The sequence below is a fragment of the Dromiciops gliroides genome, chromosome 5 (assembly GCF_019393635.1).
Source record: "Dromiciops gliroides isolate mDroGli1 chromosome 5, mDroGli1.pri, whole genome shotgun sequence".
NCBI classification, from domain to species: Eukaryota; Metazoa; Chordata; class Mammalia; order Microbiotheria; family Microbiotheriidae; genus Dromiciops; species Dromiciops gliroides.
The window spans coordinates 146568323-146595720 of record NC_057865.1 but is presented as its reverse complement, the minus strand read 5'-3'; the positions used below and the strand labels follow the sequence as shown (position 1 = coordinate 146595720).

Here is a 27398-nt window from a genome sequence, read left to right as displayed (position 1 = left end):
AAACTTTTCAAATATAAAAATCAAGCAAAAAAAAAATCAAAACCACATGTACATACACACATAAATATAGAAATTCTCACTCATTCTGTTGCTACTGGAGTAATCCCAAAAATTCTGCCAGTGAGCCTATAGAACTATAAATAAGCATATATCCAAATACTTATTTAACTCTTACAACAGGACTGTGCAGTAGGTATTACAAAGCATTGACCTTATTTTTGAGGAAACTGAGGCTCAAGAGGTTGTTACTTGCCATAAGCATAGAGTCACTGTGCTAAAAGTGGGATCTGAACCCAGGTTTCTGCTGACATAAATTGCAACATTATGTCACATTCCCTTTCAGATGTAACTAAGTAGGTCCCTCACCATCCAAGGACTTCATGATGAAAGGTAGTTTCACTCTCTTTCTCTCCAAAATCCAGGGAAGAAGTGGTTGTTTCAGAAAGGAAATTAGGTCAGATGTCTAGGGCAACAAATATCTGGTGATCAGGTTCTCCAGGCCAGTTTTATATCTTGATCCCCAAATGGCAGAGAATGTCACAAATCCAGAAGACATTGTATGTGGAACATCAACTTTGCTCCTGAGATCCCACTGGGACAGACCCTCTTTTGCCTTTAGCTCTGAGAGGTTCAGGGCTTCCAGGAGATATGAGCCATCAGGAAAGGGCTCTCTCCATTTTGCCCCTAATTCCAAGAAGCAGGTGGCTCAAGTGGAGCTATATCTCTCCTCTATATGTTATAGAGCAAGAAAAGAGTTTCCTTCTTCCTGTGTATGCCTTTTTTTCTCGCAAATATTTTACTTAATATGAGTTTCAACATATAAAATGTCATGTTTTCAATCCCTTCTTCTATGCATCTCTCAATACTTTTCATATGTCGATTAATTCCCATTAGTTTTATCTTTTAAATGGTCAAAGTTAATGTGTACACATCCTCTGCTTCTGCTTTTTCATCATGATTATTTCATAAGGTCTTTCCCAGATGTCTCTATATTTATCTTACTTGCATTATCTTAGAGCAGTAATGTCGACAATTCGGTCTTGTTTTGTGATTATACATAATGCTGCTATAAAAGTCATTGAATGGAAAGCACTTCTTTTTCTTTTTAAGAACATTTTCAAGGCCCAATTTCAACAATGGAATTATTTGAATATGAGAAGATACAATTACTTCTGGTAACTTTTGATAGGAACAACTAGAATGCTTTCCCAAAAGATTTACAATAATACCAGCAGGGAATATGTGAATCTGCTCTTCTGCATTCTCAGCAGCTTTTAATTTTAATGTTATTAATTGAATTTGCCAAATTGATGAGTCCTTGTTTTTTTTTTTTTATTGCCCAGGGCTTAATACTGTCTGGTTCCTAAACATCTTAGCATCTCCTTTTAGTTCAGGTCTTAACACAAAAAGAATGCTGCTCAATATTTCCCCAAACACACAGCTGTCCAATCCAGCAGCTCTCTGACTTGTTCATAAATAGCTGATGTGGAGGTAGAGTGGAAAGTTACTACTGAAATACGATTATCTTACCAAATCTCAAACTACAAAAACTTAGTTTATTTCTGGTCTGCAAGTTTCATTACCATGAATTTCCAGGGTTCTATCATCCAAATACTTATGTATAGTTTCTCCTTTGGGTATGGGATTATGCTGAAAATTAGCATTGCATAAATACCGTTACCTTTTTGGTGAAAAACTCCTTGGAATAGTTTCCCCAACATAGCGTATTTTTCGAGGGATTTTCCCCAGCAGTTCAATGGATCAATGCTATGTGATCTGCATTGGAGAACATTGCCAGCAAAACAGAAACATACAACAGTTTAATCAGTACATTGCATGCACACACTAACACCTGGCCTGGTACAGACAGAAACAGACTGATTGTGAAATGCACAAATTAACAGGAGTCAAAATTAACCCCTGTGTCTATCAAATTTAGAAGGTCAAGTTGGGAAGAAGTGGAGAGAGTTAGCAACTGAAGAGAAACAGAGTGCTAGACTTTGCTGGGGGTATCGTCATTTTTTAAACAGATGACTACAGCAGTATTTCCAGCTGCAGTCCTTCATATCACCTTTCTTTACATTCCAATCTGGGGGCAATGCCCCCTCCCCCCCTTTTTTAGCCGGATGTATAGGTAGGGCTACAAGCAGCAGTTTCCATTTCCGTTTCTGTCTGCATCGTGGCACCTTTCACAAAGAAGAGGTACTACCTCTGCGGTTTGAAGAATTCCCGAGAATATTTTCCAGATAGAGCAAAGTGCCTTGGGATACTGCCTAGAAGTTCTATGATGTGTGCTATATGGTCTAGTGAAGGAGAGAAAAAAAGGATATGGGGTGGGAGGGAGGGGTCAAAGGAAAGATGGGATAAAAATAAGAAACTAGAATTAGTAAAAAATCTGAAACAGCGTCAAATCAACACTATCTGCAGCAAATCCATGCAGTGGTTTCCAGGATTGGCAGAGGTCTGGCATCATTAGTAGCATTAACAAACAGTGAATGATGCCCAGGTTACCAATGCCACAGGCATCACAGGCAAATAAGCATGATAATGGACAGTTTTTCCAATGAAATTCAAGCAGGGAATTGCTTGTTTGTCAACAGTTATCAACTACTTTTAAAGAGTACATAGAAATCAGTAGCTCTATATTACCACATCAATACAAATTAAGAGGAACAAAGCAAAGCTCAAATGTGTGGGGACTCAGAACTAATACAATCTGTTATTTCTCAGTCAAATTTCACTCATATGCAAGTCTTACAGGAAGAAGAGCTTATTTCCTTCAGTCTGCTCTTAAGTAAGCTGCCTGTGGACTGCTGGATGGGTCTGCCCATCTACTGCTACTGATGTGGCTTAAAAGGAAAAAATCTCAATTTATGTTTGAAACCAAAGTACAGCTTATTTATATACAAAATCACTCTCTAGGAATATATATTAGCTCAGAAAGATAGCTGTGGCTGAGCTTAAGTCTTCACGAACAAGAGAAGCTCACCTTCATCTCTGGAATAGTCTTCAGCCGAATGTGGTTCAAACAAATAATCCCAGTTGCAAGTTCAAATGCCTAGGACACAACAAGATGACATATTTTTAAAAGATGTTAACAATGAGTTATCAAACTGGTCCTTACACAGAAAGAGCAGTATATTTTAACCCAGGGCATGAATCAGACCAAGCAGTTTCTTAAAGGCTCAGCACTAGATTCTTGCCCCTCAGCCAGAGCCCTAAGTGTTTTTAAAATGTCAATGTGCCTTAGTGAAAGAAGAATGGGGTGAGCATTATCATCATTTGCAGAAAGTAAAACTTAGTGGTGTCACTGAGTCAACTGACCTGAGTCACTGGGTCAGCCTTAGACTCCATCCTGTTACCTGGTATCAAAAGTTTCCTACATTACCTGAGTATATTTTATTCAGCTCTTTCATACCCACTCAAAAAGGGAAAATGGTACTCTTTTACAAGAGCACCTACTGCCCTCCCCCTTTCCTAACAAAAGCAACCACACATACATTGTAAGATGGCTAATAAGACCCCACCCACACACACTAGACAGAGGATAGTGGATCCTGGTTTTCTGTACTTTTCCATAGAGACTCAGGATCTACAGTCTCAGTACGAAGAGAACTTGCTGAAAATACAATAAAACAAAAGCTGATTAATCATTATGAAAGCTCCAGATAATTAAATCCTTTATTCCTAGTCTTCCCCAACACATACACACATTTTGAATTGACCAATTCCAAAATACCAGTTTGAATACATTGAAAGCAGTCCAAGGATAAAAGACTACTCCTTCTTTGCATAGAGAGGGAAGTCTACCACTGTTTACCAACATCAGTATGTCTCAGTTACTGACCATCTGCATTTCTTATGCCATAAAAAACTGCTGCCAGCACTAGGGATAAAGTGTAACATCCAGAGGTGAGGGAGAGGGTTGAGTAGCCCAAAGAAGGAACTGATTAACATTAACTTTTCCCTAAAAGAAAATATTTTTAGACAATTGTTCAAAAGGCTTTTATTTGGATGTAAGCCAGTTCCCATGTTATGATGAAGGCTAAAAAGCTCTGATGAGCAAGAACAAACAGCGCACAATCTTCATAACTTCCTGATTGCTTGATGGCACAGATGCTGCTGATCAGGAAGTTATGAAGGTTTGCATTGACTGGTGAAGGAGGGACTAGACAACCTGCTGGTAAAAGATCCCATGAAGGAAGTGGCTAAACATGACCTTAGGCAGTGAGTTTCTTTCCTTTAGCTTCCAACATATCAAAACCAGTGTGCTCTGAGAGTCAAGGGAGCCTCTATTCAGGAATATTCTTTAGCAGTGAGCACTTGTAAGCACAGTACTTCCTTTTAAGTCATAAAAGAACATCTGCTTGCCAAAAATGGGGTAAATGGGGACATTCCAGTTTCCATCACAATGAGTGAGATTTTCTTTCTATGAAAGTATCTTGAACTTCATGGTAGTAGACTACAATACTAAAACTACCATAGGGCCAAGCATGGGGAATGAGAAAACAAGTACTAAATGCCCAGGCACTAAAGTCTTTTCAAATGACTCAATGAATCAACAAGTATTTATTAATAATCAGCTAGAGATTGGGGATACAAGTATAAAGAATTTTAAAATCCCAACTCCTAAGAAGTTTACATGCTAACGAAGGAAAACAACAAGTGTGGGTGTATATCTTTTTATATGTGAATACAAACATAGACATGTGTATACACAATATGAATATCATAATTATAATGGAACAAAGACAAGTAAATACAAGGTAGGTTCAAACAAGGTAGTGTGGAAGAAGGCACCTGAAGTTGAGGGGATGGGGGCAGGAAACTGTAGAGGATTTATGTACGATGATGTATTTAATCCACATCTTAAAGAGAGAGGAGGAGCCTCTGAGGAGGAGGTAAGAAGCAAGTACCTTTCAAGCATGGGGACGGGCAAGTGCAAAGGCATGGAAATATGAGTGATGAAGTAGCCTGTTAGAGAAACAATTAGAAGAACAATTTGACTGAATCTAAGAGTATGGAGAGACAGTAACATTCAAGGAGGCTAAAAGAAACATTGGGGCCAGCTTGTACAGGGATTCAAAAGATAAACAGAGTACATATTTTATTTTAAGATTATTTTATTCTAGAAGAAATATAAAGCCACTAATTTAAATGAGTATGTGGCCAGAGATATATTCAAGGAAAATTACTTTAGAGGCAGTGTGTAGCGATGGATTGGAGTCATAAAACACTAGGCAGGGAGAGCAATTAGGAGGTCATTGCAATAATCTAAGCAAGAGGTGATGAGGGGCCTTAACTTATGTATAAATAGTTGTGACTGGAGAGAAGTGTTGGATTTGAGAGACATTGTGAAAGTAAAATATTTGACAGCTAAATTGATATAGGTGGGATGAGAGAGATGAGAATTCAAGGGCAATGCTGAAGATATATACCCTAGTGAATGGAAGGATGGCAAAGCCTTTGACAAAATTCAGGAAGTTTGGAAGAAGGGAGGTTGGGAGGAATTAATTCAATTTTTTTAAACACCGACTTTAAATGCTTTGGAACACTTTGAAATGTGCTAAAGGGGGCAGACCAGGTGGCACAGTGGACAAAGCACAGCCCTGGATTCAGGAGGGTCTGAGTTCCAAATCTAGTCTCTGACATCTGACACTTGGGCAAAGTCACTTAACCCTCACTGCCCCACCCAAAAAAAAAAGACAATTGTAATATGGGACTAATGCTCAGGTTAAGACTGGAGGACAGACAGACAGACAGACAGACAGACACACACACACACACACACACACACACACACACATCGACCCATCTGAAACTCATGCCAAAAGGTTAAAATTGTGGCATGCCTTTTAATTCAGCATACTACTATTAGGTCTGTAGCCCAGGGAAATTCAATCAAAGGGAAATATCTATGGCAGCTCTTTTTATGATACCAAAGGAATAGAAATCAAGGGGATGCCCATCAATTGGGAAGTAGCTGAGCAGGTTATGGCATATGATTGAATATTATTGTGCAGTGCAGGAAAGGACAGGCAGGATGGTTTCAGAAAAACCTGGGAATACTTCTATGAACTCATGAAAAGTGGATGTGCAGAGGTGGGAGAACGTCTTACACAGTGATGGAAGTTTTATGGGGATGATCAGCAATGACAGACTTGCCTACTCTGATTGGGACAGTGGTCTAGGTCAATTGCAGGAGATTACATGATGGGGGAATGCTATCTACCTCTAGACAGGGAACTGGTGAACTCTGAATGCAAATTGGGGCATGGGTTTTTTTTTTGTTTTCTATGTCTTCCTGTCTTCTTTCTTTCCTTCCTTCCTGTTGGTCTTCTGTTTTTTCAGTTGCAGGGTGGCTGGTTTGGAGACATGTTTCTCATGACTTCACATGAATTATTGGTGTCAGGATGCTTACCTTCTTGTCGAGGGGGAAAGGGCAAGAAAAAGGGAGAGATTTTGGAACTCAGGGTTTGAAAGAATATTGAAAAAACTGTACGTAATTAGGAAATGTTTTAAAAATAAAAATATATCAAATGGGGGGGGGAGGAACAGATGTTACTTCAAATATGAGATCGTTCTCCAATGACTGGTAGAAAAAAATCATATCAATCTAGATATTCAATTCAATTCAATTCAATGAGCATTCATTTGGCACACAAACCTAAGAAACAGTCCTTGCCATCAAGGACCTTATATTTTACTGGGCAGAGTGGGGAACGTGTACATGATAAAAACAAAATATACACAAGTAAATATAAAGAAATTTCAGAGAATAAAAAAAGTCTGATGCAGCAGGTTGAAGGGAGATAAGGATTCCAAGGGGAAGAAAGGAGATACCACATTCTATAAATGGGAATGCAAAGCCACATAATTGGGAGATGGAGTACTGTACAGGGGCAGCAACAAATGGGCCAGTGTGGTTGGAATGTACTATGTGTGAAGAAGAATAACATGAAGTCAGCCTAGAAAGACAGGTTAGGACCTATCTTTGTGTGAAATGCTTTAAACAGCAAAAAGAAGAATTTGGATTTAACCTGGTAGCACTGAGAACCACTGAAAATGCTTTGGTAGGAGAGTGATATGGTCACAACTCTGCATTGAGAGCAGTCCAGTCTCTGGACAACGGATTGGAGAAAGACCTTTAAGCATGCTATAGCTTGGTGAGAAGTGATGAGAGCCTGAACAAGGGTAGTGCCAAATGATTGGACATATGCAGACATATGAAAAATATCTTATGAAGGTGGAATTGATAAGAGTTATAGCTTATTGGATATGGGGAAGATGAGGGAGAATAAACACTCTGACATTATAAAACTAAATAACTATAAAGGGCTAATTAGGTGGTGCAGTGGATAAAGCACCAGCCCTGGATTCAGGAGGACCTGAGTTCAAATTTGGCCTCAAATACTTATTAGCTGTGTGACCCTGGGCAAGTCACTTAAGCCTCATTGCCTCGCACCAAAACAAAACAAAACCACCATACTATAAAGATGGTGATCCTCTTAACAGAAATAGGTATATTAGGAAGCGGGTAGATGGGAAAAGATAATGACTTCTAATTTAAACATGGTGAGTTTGAGATGCCTAAGGGATATCTAGGTAGCAATATCAAGAAAATAGTCAGAAATGTGGGACTGGAGCCTAGGAGATAAATGGGAGCTGGATACATAGATGTAAAAGTCATCTACATAGAAATGATAATTGAACTAATGGGAATTGATGAGGTCCCCAAGAGATATAAAAAGAAAGAAGACCTAGAACAAAGTTCTAGGATACAGCGATGCAACCATAAAGGGATATTAATCACAAAAGAGTCAAGAAGGCTAGAAGAAAGGGTCTGATATACCAGGAGAGAGCAATGACATAAAAATCCTGGTAAAGGATAGTGTAGCCAGCAGAAAAAGGTGATCAGTACTGTCAAACTGAACAAAAGTTAAGAAACAGAAAAAATACTGAAAATATCATAGAATATAGCTACTAAAGGATTGTTGATAATCTTGAAAATTACAAGTTTCCATAGAGTGTGGGGTCACAAGCCAGTTCCCAAAGGATTAACTAACCCAAGTGAACAGGGGAGGATGAAGTACATACAATGGGTATAAACAGCTTTTGTTTTGAGTTGCCTGTCAAAGGGAGGAGATATATAGGATGGCAGCTTGAGAAAATAGCAGGGTCATGTGAAGACTCGGGTTGAGGGAGATCAAGGAAGATTTGTGGACACAGGGAACAAGCCAGTAGATAAAAGGAAACTGCAATTTGGAGAGGGAATGAGCAAAATGACAAGCACCTGGAGGAGAAAACAGAGGATGGGATCAGGGGCATAAGTAGAAAGGTTAGTCTGAAAAAGACAAGGCCTTTCTCTTTATCCAAGACTAAATAAAAAGAGTTCAAGAAAATAGGAGATGATGTTGAGAGAACATAGAAGAGGCTTACAATCAAGAGCCTCAATACACTTAGTAAAGTATGAGAAGAGTGTTTCTCCTGAAAGGGGGAGGGAAAAGTGATATGGGTAGCTTGATGAGAAGAGAAGGTTTCAAATAGAAGTTCTAAGGTGTGGAATACGGAGGCAATCAGAAATGTGATAAAATAATGGGATTTAGCAGATACTCAGACTCACCTGGAGATTAATCTAAACTGATTGAATTAAGTGAGAGTGATTGACTGCTGATTAGCCTACTTCAAGTTAACTAGATTGTAAGCACACCTGGCTAGCCCTTAAGAAGGTATTGTTCTCAGAAGCTAGACTTTGAACTTAACTTGAGACCACCTTCCAGTCCAGTGAACGATGGATCTGGATGATGCCTACCAATCATCTTGAAGCACTGTGTAAGGACCACCTATGCTCCAGACCTATAAAAAGTTTCCACACTCAGTTTGCTTGGGGAGTTCCTGGTTGAAGCAGGCTCATGGTGGAAGACTTGAGGAAGAATCCAACCAGGCTGGAACTCTAGGCTAGATAGGCCTTTTCTTAATTTTCTGAACTCCATGTGAATACTTGGTATGCTTTAATAAATGCTTAATGCCCAAAGACTGGTGCAAAAGCTTCTAATTTAAGGTGACCACACATTTAAATTTTAAACAACATAGAAAAGAGTAAAAAGATTGTTGCACAGCAGCAGTGGAGATTAGATAAAAGTTATAGTGAGTCCATTAAGCACGATTGTATGCTTGAAGCATTTAGCAGCACATGAACAGAAATGAAGAAGTAGAGTGCTGGTGCAGTAATTCACAGATGGAGTTTAAAAATGGATGAGGCAAAAAAAAAAAAAAAAAGGGGGGGGGGGGGGCCGTGCAGTAGCTAGGTGGTGAAGTGGACAGAACACCGGCCCTGGAGTCAGAAGTACCTGAGTTCAAATCCGGCCTCAGACACTAGACACTTACTAGCTGTGTGACCCTGGCAAGTCACTTAACCCCAATTGCCTCACTAAAAAAAGAAATGGATGAGGCACTGGGCAGCTAGGTGGTACAGTGGATAAAGCACTGGCCCTGGATTCAGGAGACCCGAGTTCAAATCCAGCCTCAGACACTTGACACTTACTGCCTGTGTAACCTTGGGCAAGTCACTTAACCCTCATTGCCCCACCCCAAAAAAAAAAAGAAAGAAAAGAAAAGAAAAGAAAAAAGAAATGGATGAAGCAGTAAGTATCTCTTTAAATATTTGAATCCCCAGTGCTTAGAATAGTACCTGGCACATAGTAAACACTTACTAAATTTTTTTTTATCCATTCATTCATTTATTCATTCATGCATATAAGGGAATAACATGAATTGTATGAAAAGGAAGATTATAGCCAAATTATGGAGAATAATAAATGTGAGGATGAGGAATTTGTATTATGTTTCATATTTTTTTAATGGGAAAAAGGAAAAGAAAGTACTCCCTTAATTTTCACCAAATCCTCAAAGTAGACATACTTAAAATAAATCCTAAAGGTAAAAATGATAACTCAGCAAGGTATCACTTGTGTCCAAATTATCTTTTTTAGCATCAACCTTGAGTGGTGGTAACAGAAAACTTTAATCTTTACAGATCTTCAGCAGCCAATATGGATTGAAATAGTTATTCATTACTACAGGAAAACAGTCTTTGGGCATAATCAATCAAAATCAATGATAACATGAAGTCTTTGAAGAATATACTCTGCAAAAGAGGGTGTATTCCTTTGAATAGACACCAATAAAATCTTTAAAAGAAAGTACCATGATAACAGGCAAAAAGAAATATCACAAAGTTTTTGCTAGGGATCCTGAAATGTCAAATTAAGTCAGAGTCCACAAATAACAATATTGTTTTAACATTTGTCAAAATGGAGTTCGGTAGTGGTGTTGGAAAACAAGACTGAAAAACATACAAGATACAAGATGGAAGAGAGAGAGCTATGATACTCCTTGGACTCAATCTGTAATCTCATCAGCCTTCACACTGGGGTATATCATCAACTGCTCTGTAAATGTGAGTTCAAACAAGGAATTTTCACATTCTTCCTCAAAATTCTGTTATAATGTATAAGATCTATTAAGATATACAAATGCTCCTGCAATCTATGGGACACTGCCATTCCAAATGGGAAGCTATCCTTTAATGATCTCAATCAAATGAATTGATTAAACTCCAGATATCAATATGGTGAAGTGTGTTCTTACCATACATGCCGTACTCCAAATATCAGCAGGTGTACTGTAGCCAGCTCCTATTAAAACTTCTATGGATCTATACTGACGAGTCTGAATATCTTCTGTGAAGTGCTTGTGCTGGAATGGAAAGAGCAGCATTAAAGATGTTAAAAAAGCAAAACTCCAAACAAGCAACAATCACCAAAATACATTTAAAGAGATACTCCCTACTTACCACCCAGCAAGCATTTCCCAGATCAGCAATTTTAACTCTAATTTTATCTGCATTCCTTGGATCCAGAGGATTCACCAACAAGTCAGCAGCCCGGGTTTTTGCTGGCATAAGCAAATTGTAAGACAGTAATTGTGACAAGCCATTTTCGATGTCTGAATAAAATTTTCATTTCTAACCAGTCTAAATTCAGGAAATGCTGGGGATACTCTAGGAAATGGAAAGATAAAACACTTTGATGGTCCTGTTTTGGAATGTTCACTGGGGCCACTATACCATTTGGCCGAGATGTAGGATCTTGCTATATTTTTTATCTTTTCCCAGTCAAAGTCAAGGAGTTGCTGTGAGGTTTTTGCTCAGCATGCAGATTCATGGAGTCTCTGTGGCCAAGAAAAGCTTCCTTCCACATATTTTACACCACATCTCTAACCAAAGGGTTAATTACTCACGAAGAGAAGTTTAGGAATGGGGGGAAAAAATTAGTTATAGCACTCACATTGTCAACACTAATTCTGATGCCACTGTAGTATATAGGCATGATTTATTTCTCTTACCTTAATGGTGTGATAGTAAATTATTAGCAATGAGGAACTTTGATATCTGGATAAAAGGCATGATGTAACATTATGATTTCCTTACTATCAACCCCTATGCTGATCTGAATAAGCAGAGTTCAGGAAGCAATAGTAGATAACCTTGGCTTTCTTTAATATAAATTTCAGATTTTTAAAAATATAACAAAAAAAAATCTTGCTTATTAGAGACCGATTTGCAAAAAGAATTCTTTTGCTTCACTGAAAACTAGCACTTATTCGAGATTTCATTTGCTGTTAACCTTACTTTAGAAACACTACACTAGGACATACTGATTGATAAAATTTATAAATGGGTTTTCAATAACTTCAATCATCATTTCTAAACAGTAACTCAATTCTGACCACCCTACCCTAACATATATCCCTACTGACAACTAGTCACAAGATTATTTCTACCTAGATATTTTCAACAGCTATTAAAATACAACACTGCCAAAGCTAAATTTATTATCATTTGTCCTGATCTTGTTCTCTGGGTCTGTCAACAAGTAATTATTAAGTGCCAGGAACTGTGCTAAGCACAAGGATTAGAAGGGAAGGCAAAAGGGGAAATCCTTGGGGCAGCTAGGTGGCACAGTGGATAGAGCACTGGCCCTGGAGTCGGGAGGACCTAAGTTCAAATCCGGCCTCAGACACTTAACCCCAATTGCCTCACACACACACACCCAAAAGGGGGGGGGGGGGTTAGGGGGTCCTTGACTTTGAGGTACTAATATTTTAACAGGAAAGACCATAAGAAAAAACTGTACATACAAAATATATACCACATAAATGGAAGGTAAGTGTAAAGAAAGACTCTTGCAGTGGGGGAGGATGGGAAAGCGCTCATGAAGATGGAATTTGAGCTGAGCCTTAAAGGAGGCCAGGAAAACCAGAAGGGAGATGGGAGAGAATTCCAGGCATGGAGAACAGGCAATGTACAAAGGAACAGAATTTGGGGATGAGAGTTTCCTACATAAGGAACAGCCAGGTCTTTGCCAGTGAATCACAGGGAAAATGGAGAGGAACAAAAAGCAAAAAGACTAGAAAATCAAGAAGGTTCTAAATTGTGAAGGGCTTTATAGGCCAAACAAATTTGATATTTGATCTTGGAAACAATAGGGAACTGATGGAGATGATTGGGGGTTGGGGGAGGCCACAGTAATACAGTCAAAGCTGCAATTTAGAAAGACCACTACAACAGCTCAGTTAAGAGATGGGCTGGGGGGGGGGGGGTGGCCGCAGCTAGGTGGCGCAGTGGATAAAGCATCGGCCCTGGATTCAGGAGGACCTGAGTTCAAATCTGGCCTCAGACACTTGACACTTACTAGCTGTGTGACCTTGGGCAAGTCACTAAAAACCCCCATTGCCCCACCAAAAAAAAAAAAAAGAGAGAGAGAGATGGGCTGGAGTGGTAAGGAGAAGTGAGGCAGGGAGAAAAACGAGAAGGCGACTGTAGTCATGCCAGTAAGATCTGATGAAGGTCTGAGAGGGCTGGTTGCTATGTTTGTAAAGAAGTCATATGAAGAGATGTTGTGAAGGTAAAAATGACAAAGATTTGACAACAGATTGGACATGTTAGGTTAATGACAGTGAATGGCCAGAATAAATGGAAAGATAAGAGTGCCTTCAATGGTATTGGGGAAATTTGAAATAGGGATAAAGATAATGAATTCAGTTTTGGACATGCCCTATTTGAACACGGTCAAAATGTTCGGTTAAAGAAGAGGCTGTTAGGGGCAGCTAGACGGTGCAGTGGATAAAGCACCAGCGCTGGTTTCTGGAGGACTTGAGTTCAAATCTGGCCTCAGACACTTGATGCTTACTAGCTGTGTGGCCTTGGCAAGTCACTTAACCCTCACTGCCACACACAAAAAGATTTAAAACATAAAAAATAAAGATGATGGACTTGCTTTAAAAAAAAAAAAAGAGATTCAGGAGTACTTGAGTTCAAATCTGGCCTCAGACACTTGACACTTACTAGCTATGTGACCGTGGGCAAGTCACTTAACCCCAATTGCCTCACTGAAAAAAAAAAGAGAGAGAGAGAGAAAGGCTGTTGATGAAGTGAGGTCAGAAGAGAAACTAGGGCTAAAGATATAGATTTGAGAATCATATATGCATAGGAATGATAACTGAAGCTATAGGAACTGAGTTTACCATGGGCCAAAGTAGAGAGAGAAAAGAGGACTTAGGCAAGTCTTGGGGGTCACCCAGGATTAGTGAGAATGACGTAGATGAAGATCCAAAAAAGGAGACTGAGTAAGAGGATTCAGACAGGTAAGAGGAGAAGCAGAAGAGAACAGCATCAAGAAAACTTTGAAAGACTATCTAGGGGGCAGCTAGGTGGTGCAGTGGATAGAGCACCGGCTCTGGAGTCAGGAGTACCTGAGTTCAAATCCAGCCTCAGACACTTAACACTTAACTAGCTGTGTGACCCTGGGCAAGTTACTTAACCCCAATTGCCTCACTTAAAAAAAAAAAAAAAAGAAAGAAAGAAAGACTATCTAGGAGGAAAAACTGAACAAAAAGAATCAGAATGTAAGAAAAGGTCACTAAATTTGCAATTGGATCACTGATCATATGAGCAACAAAATGGATCCCCTATGAGTTCTTAAACCTCTCCAAAACATAAACTATGTTCCAAAGATAAAGCAACTTCAGCATTAGGACACACAGACTCCAAAAGAAAGTTAAAAAAAAAAAAAGGCAAACAATTCTGAACACTCAAAAGTCAGGTGAGGCAGAGGCCTGGGTTGGTGAACTATAAATTGCCCAATGTGGTAGGAGACTCAGATACTTTGAGATCTAGCTCCCAAAGAAACCACAATCAGAAGGGAGAAAGTTCATAAGTGATAATGAAAATAAGGGGAAAAGGAGAGTTAAATTACCAAAGATTTCAAGAAGAAAACTCAAAGATCTTGAACATAAACATATACATCATCAGAAAAAACAGTAACAACAAAAGGAAATATGACCTCCAGATTATTAAACTACTTCAAATATGTGTGAATGCAAAACAAAGGAAAATGATCCAATACTTGTTGAAACAGAGAGCCCTCTGGAATATGAGGAGAACATGGAAGCACAACATGCTATTCCTGAGTGGCTTAAAACAGAAATGAGAATTATGAAAAGAGAATTTATGGCCTGCATAGCAAAAATAATGAGCAGAATAGAAAGACTTGAATAGGCAACGGCAAGCCACAACAAAAAGAAAGCAAAACAGATTGGGAAGAAAAATTCATAGAAATGAAGGGCAACCTAGAAGAAGAGAAGCAAAAACAAGAATGTTAAAGGAAATTATGTTCACTTTGTAAACAAAACAATGATCTTGAAGACAGAATGCACAGACACAACCGAAGGATCATAGGTTTTCAAGAAGAGCATGATAAGACAAAAAACCTTAACATCATAATGAAAAAAATAATAGAAGAGAACTGTCTAGAACTTCTAAGCACAGGAAACAAAATTTGGATTGAAAGAATTTACAGATTGCTTCCAGGGGAAAAAAAACAAAAACCAAGGAGGCAAATTTCAAGACTCATACTAGTTAAGTTTAACCACCCAATTCACAAAAAAGAAGTTCTATAAATTATCAAGAGAAACACTTTCAAATACAAAGGAAAGGAAATTTGAATAATGCAAGACTATTCTGTACCCACTAGAAAAAGGAGAAGGAAATGAAATAAGCAGTTCCAAAGCTCAGGTTGGAGCTTAGGATGCAAGTCCAGGATGACCTCTTCTGCAAATCTGAGCTTAACCATCTATGGGGGAAAAAAAAGAAAAAGATGGATATTCAATTAAAAAGAAGAATTTGAAGCTTTTCTGGAGGAGGGGCAATGGGGGTTAAGTGACTTGCCCAGTGTCAAGTGTCTGAGGCTGGATTTGAACTCGGATCCTCCGGAATCCAGGGCCAGTGCTTTTATCCACTGCGCCACCTAGCTACCCACTGTGAAACTTTTTTTAGAAAGAAAATCAGAAAGGAAGAAGTTTTTCAAACACCCAACAGAAATACAGAGGAGTGAATAAATGCAGTAGGCAAGGAAAGCAACAGTGACAACAGAAAAACCAGTAAATCCCTATTTTCTAAATGTACACGAGGAGAAAGAGGTGAACACAGAAATCTGATAGACATAGCAATGAAGAGGCAGACAGAACATTTTGGAAAAAACTTAGCAACAATTTGCCCATAAGCAAATGAAAACTTTTTTTGTCAGATGTTACAACATGGACAGGATACATAAAAGGTGAGAAGGAGAGCAGGGGATTGGAGAGGAACGTGGAAAGTGCCAGAATCAAATGAAGAGCTAGCAATGAAGGGAAGGGGACCTAAGTAGTCCCAGAAAGAGAAGAGACTATGAGGGATTAAGTGCTCTACTGTCATGTATTCTTTGCTCCAAAATCTCCAGTAGCTCCTTACAGCCTCCTGAATAAATTTCAAGTTCCTTTGCCTAGTATTTAATGTATAATTTGTAATCTCATACCATTTTTCTAAATTTACCTCAGACCTGAGTCAAGCTGGTCTACACTCTATCCTCCAAACCTATCTTACACTTTCTTCTTACTTCCATGCCTTTGCTAATGCCTAAACTGCCTTCTCATTCTCCTCATCTTCTTGGGTTGCTAGTCATCCTTCAAAGGTCAACACAAATGAGACCTCATATAAATTTTCCCCTAATTCTCCCTGCCCAGAATTGGGAAAAAATGGTCCCCTTTTATGTTACAAAGCACTTTGTTTTGTAACTCTCCAGTGCTGTGTACTACAGTTATCTGAGTTAGTGTGTTATTTCCACTCCTTAATTATAAGCTCTATTAGGCAGGGACCATGTCTAATCTAAATGTCCCATCTTTTCCATATATTAAGTATAATGCTCTACAAAAAATAGATGTATAACAATATTTGTTTAATTAATAAGCAAATATATGGGAACTATGCAACCTTATTATTATTATTATCATCATCATCATCATTAGCAGAAAGAATAGTTTTGTTGAGAGCTTGTGAATCTTGAATTGTAGCCATGATCAGAAGTTGGAATGTGATAGCTATTGATATGCGTTTATATCTATAGATCATATACTGGAAGCTGGACCATTTAGCTCAACCTCCCTTTATAAATGAAGGAACTGAAATCCAGAGATTAAAAGACTAACTGATGGATTGACTTTCCCAGGCCACACAGGTAGTAAGTAGCAGAACCAGGATTCAAATCCAATCAGAAATGTATGATGATTGTACTGACTAGTGGCTTACATTCTAAAAATTGTGTGTGAATTTCTGTGAAGACTGTCTCAAAAGGTTATGTTCTTGAAGGTTAAAGTAAATTAATCTGCAGAGACAGGTTCCCACTGGTGATGTGATCTAACAATAAGCTCCTTTATCAGAGAGTAGGAGGAAAGGGAAAATGAAAAAAAGCAGTGAATGCTGAATTTCCTTAAGAATTCCCATGAATCACCTGATGATTTAAGAAACTGAGCCACTGACTTTAGCATGTGCTTGGTTTTTGTTTTGTTTTTGTTTTTCCTTTCTTCCTCAATAACCTAGAGATTTCATTTATTTTCCCCATTCTTCAATGTATTCATGACCTCACAAACAGTGCAGAATCCAATTCAGCCAAACCCTCTCATCTGATGATTCTTATCTGACTTCCCTGTTGTAACAGATGATTTTTACCTTAGCTGTACAACTGAGGAAATGTTCATCTGTCACTTATTCTTTGTAAAATAATAGTTATCACAGATTTTAAACTACAGCTTAAACCTTAGAAATAAATCATCTTGTACATCCTCTTCAATTTATAAACGAGGAAACTGAGACCCAGAGAGGTTATGTGATTTGCCTAAAATCACACAGGTAATAAAAGCAGCAGAACTGAGATTTGAACTACAGTTCAAATCCAGTACTCTTTCCGTTAACTGTATTCAGTACAATTAAACTACAAGAAAAAACATACATTGGCCACAGCACTGATTACACATCTTGCAGTCTACTTTGTAATCACAAAATTACCAAAATATGGTCATATTGATGATAACTTTCCAGTTCAATAAGACTAACAAAGTGAAAATTATGTCAATGTAAAATTCTTTCCAAATTATATAATATAGTTGGTTTTGTTAAATTCAACCTGACATGAACACATGAAGTGATATAAAAATATCCTTCTGTCCAATTTCTCTCAATTCTTTGTTCGGGGTTGTTAAGGGCTAAAATTCTAGCTAAACTGTCTAAAATATCTAATGAGTGGTCGCCAATAAATTATAAGCTTTAGCAAGAGTTAGACTTTTAAGCATTTATTAAGGAGAATAAGAATTTGGTAAAGAGAGAGAAAAAGGCCTAGATTCCTATCTATTAAAGGGAGAGCACATTTCTAGCTCCCTTCTCCGCCAGAGTCCAGAGGAAAGAGCCCGAGACCGAGCGCCAGTCTCTTCCTTCCTCCTCCCACTCGTCCACGTCACTTCCTGATGCCTGGTCTTGCCCTCAAAGACCTTCGCTTCATGGGCAGAACTCCTCCACAGCAAGTCTCCAGCAGGTGGCATCATTCCAATCGTTACAGTTAGTTGCTTATTCAAGTATCAAAACCCATGTACCTGAGGTACAAACAAGTAAAAGCTGACTATATAACAGAAATCATTATTCTTGGCAGATCATCCACATTTTGCTTTCAACTGTGAAAATCTTCAGATACTCACTTCCTTTGATGACACTACTGTTTACTTTTGAGAAAAATAATTTTAATTCTATGATGTGATGAAATAATAGGATTTAGAAGATACTCAAGGACCCACCTGGAAATTAATCTAGACAAACTGAATCAAGTGAGAGTGATTGACTGCTGATTGGCCTACTTCAAGTTAACTGGATTGTAATCACACCTGGATAGCCCTTAAGAAGGTATTGTTCTCAGAAGCTAGACTGTGAACTCAAGTTGAGACCACCTTCAAAACCAATGGATTTGGATGACACCAACCAATCAGCTTGAAGCAGTGTGTAAGCACCGCCTCTCTTCCACACCTATAAAAAGCTTCCAAAATGAGCTTGCTGGAGAGTTCCTGATTAAAGCAGGCTCATGGAGGAGGACTTGAGGAAGAACCCAACCAGGCTGGAACTCTAGGCTAGATAGACCTTTCCTTAACTTTCTGAACTCCATGCTAATACCTGTATGCTTTAATAAATGCTTAATGCCCAAAGACTGGTGCTGAAGCTTCTAATTTAAGGTGACCACAATTTAGATTTTAAACATCACAATGAGAATATATAAAATATATAAAAACACCTAATCAACTACTTCTCCTCAACCCAAAGAAGGGAAAAAATAGAGAGAAGGAAAAAATCTTTGGGAGAGATAAAGAGATTTGACTCGGGTTTAATAGCTTTCCTTTCATGCCACTTTCATGTCCACTCCCAGCTTCCTAACAGCATTTCCTCCAAGTTAATTTTTCTATAGACTACTTTTGAACTTGAAATATACTTGCAAATTATATAAATGCTGGTTAAAGTGATGTGGTATTTTGGAATAACACAATGTACTGAAGGAAGGAGAGGAATCAGACTTTTTTTAACAAAACAGAGGAAATTAAGCCTATTTTGATACTCCAAAATACATTTCATATGTAATATGATAGAAATTTTTCCTTTCAAGTATCAATATTGGATTATAGATCTTCTATTCACAAAAAGGTTCAGTTTTTCATGAAAAGCTGCATGAAAGAATAATTTGTGCTAATTGAGCTCCCTCCAGTAACACAGCTGTGTATGTGTACAGGTTCACCTTGCTTTCCCGCTTATTAAGTACAATCCTAAAAAGCTTTTTGTAAATTAATTTGAAGTTATATCACATTTAAATAACTAGAAAGCTATGAAAAGTTGTTATGTGAAGAAGTTCTTTAAAGAAATCACAACCATTTTATTTGTCTTAAATTTTATTTCCTTTTAATGCTTATCAACTGATGAGATAAACTTTAATTTTTAGCAAGAAATCACACGGTTGGTAGGCTCTCTGGCCTAATTCATACACTCAAAAAATCCTCTAGTCAATATAGTCAACAAGTGGTTTTCAAGTCTAGACGATTCTACAGGGAGGTCCAAAGTCCATGACTGCTAGCACATACCTCTTCCTTGTGGCTAGCAGGCAGATAGTATGATTAATCTTGTCTCAGTATGAACACTTCTTTTTCTTTTGTGCCCCCTGCATATTCTTTATAAGGCTGAGGATTTTTTTTCTTATTTCCTCCTTGGATTATAACTGCACTATTCCTTTCCTAAGATAGTGGTAAATTTCAGGACCTTCAAGGAACAGAACCAACATTCTACAGGACAAGAGTTACCGTAATATTCTTTAGGGCTTCCTGTGACAGGAGCAAGGCCACACAGAAGAATTACTATTACAAAAATCTTAGAAATGTAAAGTCTCTCAAAGGTAATGTTAAGATATAAGGATCATAGCTTTAAAGTTGAAAGGTACCCTAATGTAACGCTAATCTGACAGATGTAAAAACTGAGGCCCAGAGAAGTAACTTGCTTAAGGTTTACACAATCAGTGTCAAAAAGAGCTAAGATTCAAATCCAGGTCCCGATTCCAAAGCCAACAATCTATCCACTACTTCACACCATCTCTTCTAAAAGTTTACATGGGAAGTTTGGCCCAAGAAATATGGGAAGGGGGCAGCTAGGTGGCACAGTGGATAGAGAACCAGCCCTGGAGTCAGGAGTACCTGAGTTCAAATCTGGCCTCAGACACTTGATACTTACTAGCTGTGTGACCTTGGGCAAGTCACTTAACCCCAATTGCCTCACTTAAAAAAAGAAAAGAAAAAAAAAGAAATATGGGAAGCAGTTAATGTGGGAATGTTTTCCATGACTGCTCATGTATAACTTATTTTGAATTCCTTGAGTTCTTGTGGGTGGGGGGTGGGAATGGAGGGAAGAAGAGAAGATGGAACACAAAGTTTATAAAAACTGATGATAGGGGCAGCTAGGTGGCGCAGTGGATAGAGCACTGGCCCTGAATTCAGGAGAACCTGAGTTCAAAAGAAAGAAAGAAAGAAAAAATAGAAAAACAAAGAAATATGGAAGGCTCTCAAGAATAAAAAACGGAAGGTGAAAGGTGAAATGATTCCAAAGATGACAAAAAAGGGGACCTGACTAAAAAGGCCAGTGTGGATACACAGAAAATTTATCAATACATAATTCAACTGAACGAGTATATATTAGGTACCTATCTATGTGCAAGGCATTATGGAGCTACTGAAACAAAAATTTTTCAAAGGCCTTCCCTCCAGAAGATCACATTTTACTGAGAGGACAGAGATGCATGCTCACTAATATGTAACATATACACAAATAAGTGAAGAAAAGATCATTTGAGAAGAGATAGCACCAAAAACTAGGTAAATTAAGAGAAGTTTTATGTAGGAGAAGGCTTCTGAAGGAAAGCTTTAAAATCTATTCTAAGAGGCAAAAGCGAGGATGGAGTATATACCAGATTTGGGTAACAGCCTTTTCAAAGCTGTAAAGGTTAAAAAAAAAAAAAATGCCACGATCAGAGAACAGCAAGTAGGCCAATTTGGCGATATTTTCAAGGATTTCAAGGTCCTATATATACAAAAAATATTTATAGCAGCACTTTTTCTAATAGTAAAAAACTGGAAACAAACTGCTCATAAAATGGGGAAGATCTGAACAAACTGTGACTTATGAATATAATAAAATAAAAATTAGTGAATAGGAAGAATTCAGAAAAACTTGGGAAAACATGAACTGATGAAGCAGCATGATATCACAGCTAAAGTGTTGGACTTGGAGCCTGGAAGAACTGTACTCAAATCTCACCTCTGATGACAATTAATGGCTTCACAACCCTAGGCAAATCACTTAACCTCTCTGAGTTAAAGCTTCCTCATCTATTAAATGAGAGGGCTGGATTTAGATAGCTTCTAAAGTCCTCTCAGGCTCTAAATCTATGATAGTGAGAGAAATGAGCAGAACCAGGAGAACAATTTACACAGTGACCATAACGATATAAAGGAAACCCTAATTCAATGACTTCAGAACTCTAACGAAGTGAAAAAATAGTCTGACAACCATCAGTGAAGCATGCTTCCTGTGCCTCTTCACTACAGTGGCAGACTGGAGAGGCGGGATGAGCCATACGTTTTAAATATGTCCATTATATGGATGTATTTTACATGAGTCTCTGTATTTATTACAAGGGAACAGTTTGATTGGTGGAGCTGGGATAAGGGGAGAGATGGTTATACAGTGGAAAGAGACAGTCGCATAACAAAAGAAAAAGAAAAGAAAGAAGAATCCATAGAACATTTAAAATAAAACCAACATTCACAAGGAGTTTTAGTAGGCCACAAGCATAATGAATCAACAATGTGATATAGAAGATTTTAAAAAACTAACATAATTGTAGACAATATTAAGAAAGGCATAATCACCAAAACAAGGAAGGTACGAGTTTTACTCTACCTGTCCCCTTTGAACTACCTCTCCCTATCTTGCCCAGTAATCACTTGAGGACAAGTCCTACTACTGATTGGCACAGAGGCTTTAGCCTGCCCCGTTTCCAATGGGGGTTAACCCTTCCTTAGGCAGCTTTGTGGTGAGCTGCTCCAGTGGACTCAACATACTGGGGCGAGCCTTAGCGTGAATACTTGATTGCCTTGGCTCACTGCAGTTAAGAACTCTCAGGTTCAAGTAATCCACCAGCCTCAGACTTTCTGGTAGCAGGGATTGCCAAATTTGTACAACAATGCTTGTCAAAAAGATATACACTATTGCTGGAGATAATTTTATCCCTGAATAGATACTATTAGTACCAGTAGATGCAACATTATACAATATGAAATAATTAATTGTGGGAAAGCTGAAGAACATAGGTTCCTGGACAGTGGGAATCTTTAAAATTCTTCTTATAGACGTTATGATTTGATAGAAAAAAAAATGAGAGCCTACAATTCTTATTAGTTAAAAGGGAAAAGAATAGGAACTAGATCTATGATTTCACTGATACAGGGAATTCCCAGACAAGAAACTCCCTTAACAAATGCAGACTGGCACCTTCTCTGCAGTTTATTTAATCTTTGAGGTTTGCCTGGAATAATGAGAGGTTAAGTATATTGGCCAGCATCACATAGCCAGTGTGTGGGGGGAAAACTGCAGGGCTGGACCTAGATCTACCAGGCTGGTTCTGCATGCTGCCTCTAAAAGCAGTAGAAGTTTAAAGACTTAAGTTAAAGTCATGCTCAATATTTGAAAAGATCTGAAATGGATTTACAATCAGAGTAAGAGAAAGTCCAGAGGCAGTGACTATAATATTTCATTTGTCCAAAAAAGTTGCTGGTACATGCTCCCCCAAATGAAAAGTACTAATAAGTACACAAGCCTTTCCTTCACAACTTAACCTTTTAAAAGTTCTAGTTTGGCTTTTTTGAGGCAAAAAAGCAGCTCGCTAAGGAGAGAGGCACTTACTTTTTGGCAAATCCCCAGTACTGGATGCCGAAACTGTTCTGCTCCTGTCATGAGATGGACTGTTTTCTTCTCGCTCTGTTAGAACTGATCCATCTGAAACTGCAGAGCCACAGGCCACAGACTCTAAAGCCCCAGAGAACATTGAAGCTGTAAACTCTGAAAACTGTGACTCAGGAATTTTATGTCGTCCATTTGGCAAATCACCATTAAATTGTTCATAGGAGCTACTATATGTATAATCGCTTTCTGCATTTGCCTCATCAAGATTATATTCCTCTGGATTTGGGCATTCTTCCTCATCATCTTCTTCATCTTCTATTTGTTGTTCCAATAGGAACGGACCATTTTCAATATGGCCATTTGTTTTGGGGGATTCTATCCATGTAGGGTCTGTGTTGGCAAGTTCCTGTTCAACGTCATCATCATCTTTTTCTGTGTTTTCTTTTTCTGTGTCTTCTTTCTCCTCTTGATCTTCAGTTTCACCTTAAAAAGTTAATGTGTTAAGAATGAGTTATTTAATTTTTCTTTCTGAAAAGACATTTAACTCTTCAACAAAAAAAATGCAACTGACTTTAAAACCACATGTATTTATGTGAAATATCAGGCAACAAAAACCTATCAGGATTTTTTAAAAAAGACCCTTAGGTGTGAATTTCTGTTATATTCTAGTTTGCCTTGCCTTTTTTACCCCAGCACACTTAATTCTTCAAAAAAAGGTTTGTGCAAATACTTTTAAGTTAAAAAAAAAATCAAAAGTTATTACTGGAATAGCAGGAAAACAAAGAACAAAATTCCTTTGGAAATTTTTGTCTGGGCCAACATATTTTGTAGTTCTATCACTAACTTGTTTCCCCAAATGCTCAAAATGAAGTTTAAGTTAAAAAATCATGTACAAAGTACATGATACAAGTACAACATCAAAAGAAACTAATCAATTAATTTTGGATACATTACAGATATATGATTATTGAACATGGAGACCTGAAAGACTGCTGACCACAAAACACTTCCCCATCATAGTTTTCATGTATTTTCATAAGGCAGGGCATGCAGGTTTCACTAACCATCATCATTGGCAGGTTCTTCATCAGCTGCCTCCTCTAATCCTGCTGTTTTTAGTTTGACCTCTGGGTGGTAGTCATCTTCCTGATCATTCGTGGGTATAGTTGAAGTGATGTTTTCTTCTATTTTTTTCCTTTCAGCTTCTCGCTCTAGTTCTTCTATTTCCTGAAGGCGTTTTTCCAACAGCTCTGCCTGCCTTTTCTGTTTTTTTTTCAGTTTTTTCTTTTTGTTTTTAGATATTTTTCCTATCTACAACATTTTAAGAAAACACCACAGGTCAGTCTACTGTTCTTTTAAAGCAATTTATAGCAACACAATGGTTATCAGGAAAACAAAAATAAAAGAAATTGCATTTCTACATAAATCTTCCTTCTAACTCAAACTTTGAAAAGTTATACAAGAGAAAGACAGTTGACTAAGATATTGTTTTATGTGTGCTCTTTGGAGATTTTCTTCTGCTGTTTTGAAAGGGAAAGACCTGAATTGACAATGTCTTGTCCATTGTATGCTAATACAATGTCTTCACTATGCTTGAGGGTTCCAGGCCTTAAATAAATTGTACCCTGCATACAAAATCTTAGCTAATTACAACATCCCTGATCTTTATAACTACATTCCATAATGTATAGGACCTATTTGCCAAAATAATTCATTTTGATCAATATAAAGTACTATTCTTTACTGGTGTAAAGAATCTCACTCAGTGTTGCTGCTAATAATAAAAAAGAAATGAACTTATAGAAACATAAACTAGGGCTCAACTGGATGGAAAAAAAAAAGAAGAAAAAATAATTAAAGCCACACTTTTACTTGCTTAGTTTTGAAGAAGAAAAAAAAAAGCTGTTTTGGTATAAAGGTTGACGATCAGCTTCTGCAAAGGGCTACCAACCTTTCCTAGCATGAGTATGCTTTAATTAAGCCACAGCTATGTAGAAAAACTTTTCTAGCTTCTCTGCTTTCAAAGAAATTTAGGTAGTACGGTTCCTCTTGCATTCTGACTTCTAATCTGCACTGTGCAGAGCTGTATTCTGAGCTTCTTGATCTATTATGTTAATGGATTTAAAGTGATCTGGAAAATGTCATCTGACCTATCACCTAAAAGTACTTTGTTACTAGTTATAAAGAATCCAGGCAGCTTCACATCTCCAAAGGTAATCTTAGTTCTATACCTTAAATTGTGTTTCAGTAAACTTAAGGATACTTGGACAGATCATTGCCTTCAAACGAGGCTCTTTGTTTTATGGAAAGTGTGTAATGAGAACAGAGGCTACAAAAAGATGTAATATAAGGGTCAACTGCTTCCAAAACAAACAAAAATGAGAATTGAGAACCAAATCCAAAACATTTCAAGGAAAGTATCATGACTACTTCTATATTAATCCCCAAACAAGGCAACAGCCCTGCTACAGAATACTGGAGATTATTAAATCTATGGAAAGCACCCCGACTAAAAGAGAAGTAGCCTTAGATAAGCAAGAGCATACCAGGAGCAATAGTGCTAAGAAACACAGGTAAGGATAGGGATAGGGTACCTTCTCAAAACATGACTAAAGGTTATTTAAATATACAAGAGATGTCAAAATAGAACGAGAAACTAGGAAATAATGCTTCAAAAAGGGGAAGCCTTAAAAGGGGTAAAGAGCAGAAGGAAAAAAAGGTCTAACGGTAAATACTTTAAAAGTCATTATTTGAAAAGACCAGTAATAATCTCTTTTGACATGAAGGTTAATTGAAGAGTATTGTTTAAATACTTACAGGCTTTTGTTGTGGAGCAGTACTCACTAAAATGAAATGAAATAAAATAATATTTAGAGAAGGTTGTATGTAAATTTTTACAAATGTAGTTTGAATAAAAAACACAGTTCAATAGCTCTTCAAATACCAAGCTCTTATATACAACAATGATCTCATTCAAAGTGGTCCAAAGAAAGTGCATATGATGAAATATGAATAATAAAATCTCTTGTAATATTCAGTAAAATGTTGTTCATAGTAGTTTACCTGATTTAATCAATCATTCCTAAAGCAATGACTAATCACATAATTAAACAATTCATAAATGTTATACACTAACAAATTTATTTTTAGTTGATGAAATTTTCAATATCTAAAATATATTTTTCTTTAACTGAAATAAATTTAATTGTTCCATTCCTGTCCAACTCTTCATGACCCCATTTGGGGTTTTCTTAGCAAAGATACTGAAGCAGGGGGCAGCTAGGTGGTGCAATGGATAAAGCACCAGTCCTGGATTCAGGAGGACCTGAGTTCAAATCCTGCCTCAGGCACTTGACACTTAATAGCTGTGTAACCCTTGGCAAGTCACTTAACCCTCATTGCCCTGCCAAAAAAACAAAAACAAACAAACAAACAAAAGATACTGGAGTGATTTTGCCATTTCCTTCTCCAGCTCATTTTACAGATGAGGAAACTGAGGCAAACAGAGTTAAGAGACTTGCCCAGGGTCATACAGATAAGTGCCTGATGCCAGATTTGAACTCAGGCAGATGAGTCGGCCCGTCTCCAGGCCCAGCACAGTATCCACTGCACCAAGCTAGCTGCCCTGAAATAAACTGAATATATGTCTAATTTACAAACAGGTCTTCCTGTAACCTACAAAAGTTGAACAAAATGATAGCTTCATAGCCTAAATGACATTCTTATATTAACATGAAGGGACTACTACACGTCCCAAACTATCTCAGAGAATAACACTGCTAAGAAGCTGTATAAGGCTACTCTCATGTGTCCTGGGTTAAATGAGTGAAGATTGTCACTCAGATAATCTTAAAATGATTATAGATGACAGAATCACAGATGTAGGGCTAGAAGAAACCTTAGAAGACAACTAGTTCAAAGCTCTCACTTTATAGGTAAAAAAAAAAACTGAGGGAAAGTGGTTACCTTACTTACCCAGGGTCACATGGCGATTTACTATCTTAAGCAGGCTACAAGACTACAACCTCAGTGTTCTAGCCACTGAGCATACTGCCTCTCTGCAGCATGAGTGCATGAAATCACACAAAACTGTTCTCTGTTACCTGTACATAACTGAAAGTCAGAAGCAATACTGACTTTATTTTAACTAGCATTTCAATCAGGTCCATCACCTGCTGAGCCAGAAGGAGGAGGAGCACCTGCTTTCTGCCACTCTGTGGCCTCTGCCGCCATCCTACGGACATATGCGTCATCTACACACATCAAAATGTTTTCTGGCTTGATATCAGTATGGATAATCTTGCACTTGCTGTGTAGATAATCTAAACCCTGCAGAACCTGATAAGAGTAAAAAATGAGAAAAGAAAACAATTATATGGCGTGAAGGGCAGTTACAAAAGATAAGGATCAGAAATGGAATTCACTTACTACACACACACAAAAATACACACATCTCTTAGTACAACGTAGGGCACACAGTAAGTCCTTA

At 37.8% G+C, this 27398-nt stretch overlaps 1 protein-coding gene across 1 annotated transcript in view; it reads right to left on the bottom strand.

Moving 5' to 3' along the window:
* Window positions 1-27398, bottom strand: part of SRPK2 (SRSF protein kinase 2) — a 236623-nt gene that overhangs the window by 24593 nt on the left and 184632 nt on the right. The window contains 10 exon segments of the mRNA XM_043965951.1: window positions 2210-2219; window positions 2221-2303; window positions 2990-3040; window positions 3043-3058; window positions 10651-10758; window positions 10856-10956; window positions 22910-23392; window positions 23974-24220; window positions 25727-25752; window positions 27082-27247. Of these exon segments, the coding sequence (XP_043821886.1) occupies window positions 2210-2219; window positions 2221-2303; window positions 2990-3040; window positions 3043-3058; window positions 10651-10758; window positions 10856-10956; window positions 22910-23392; window positions 23974-24220; window positions 25727-25752; window positions 27082-27247 (1291 nt within the window).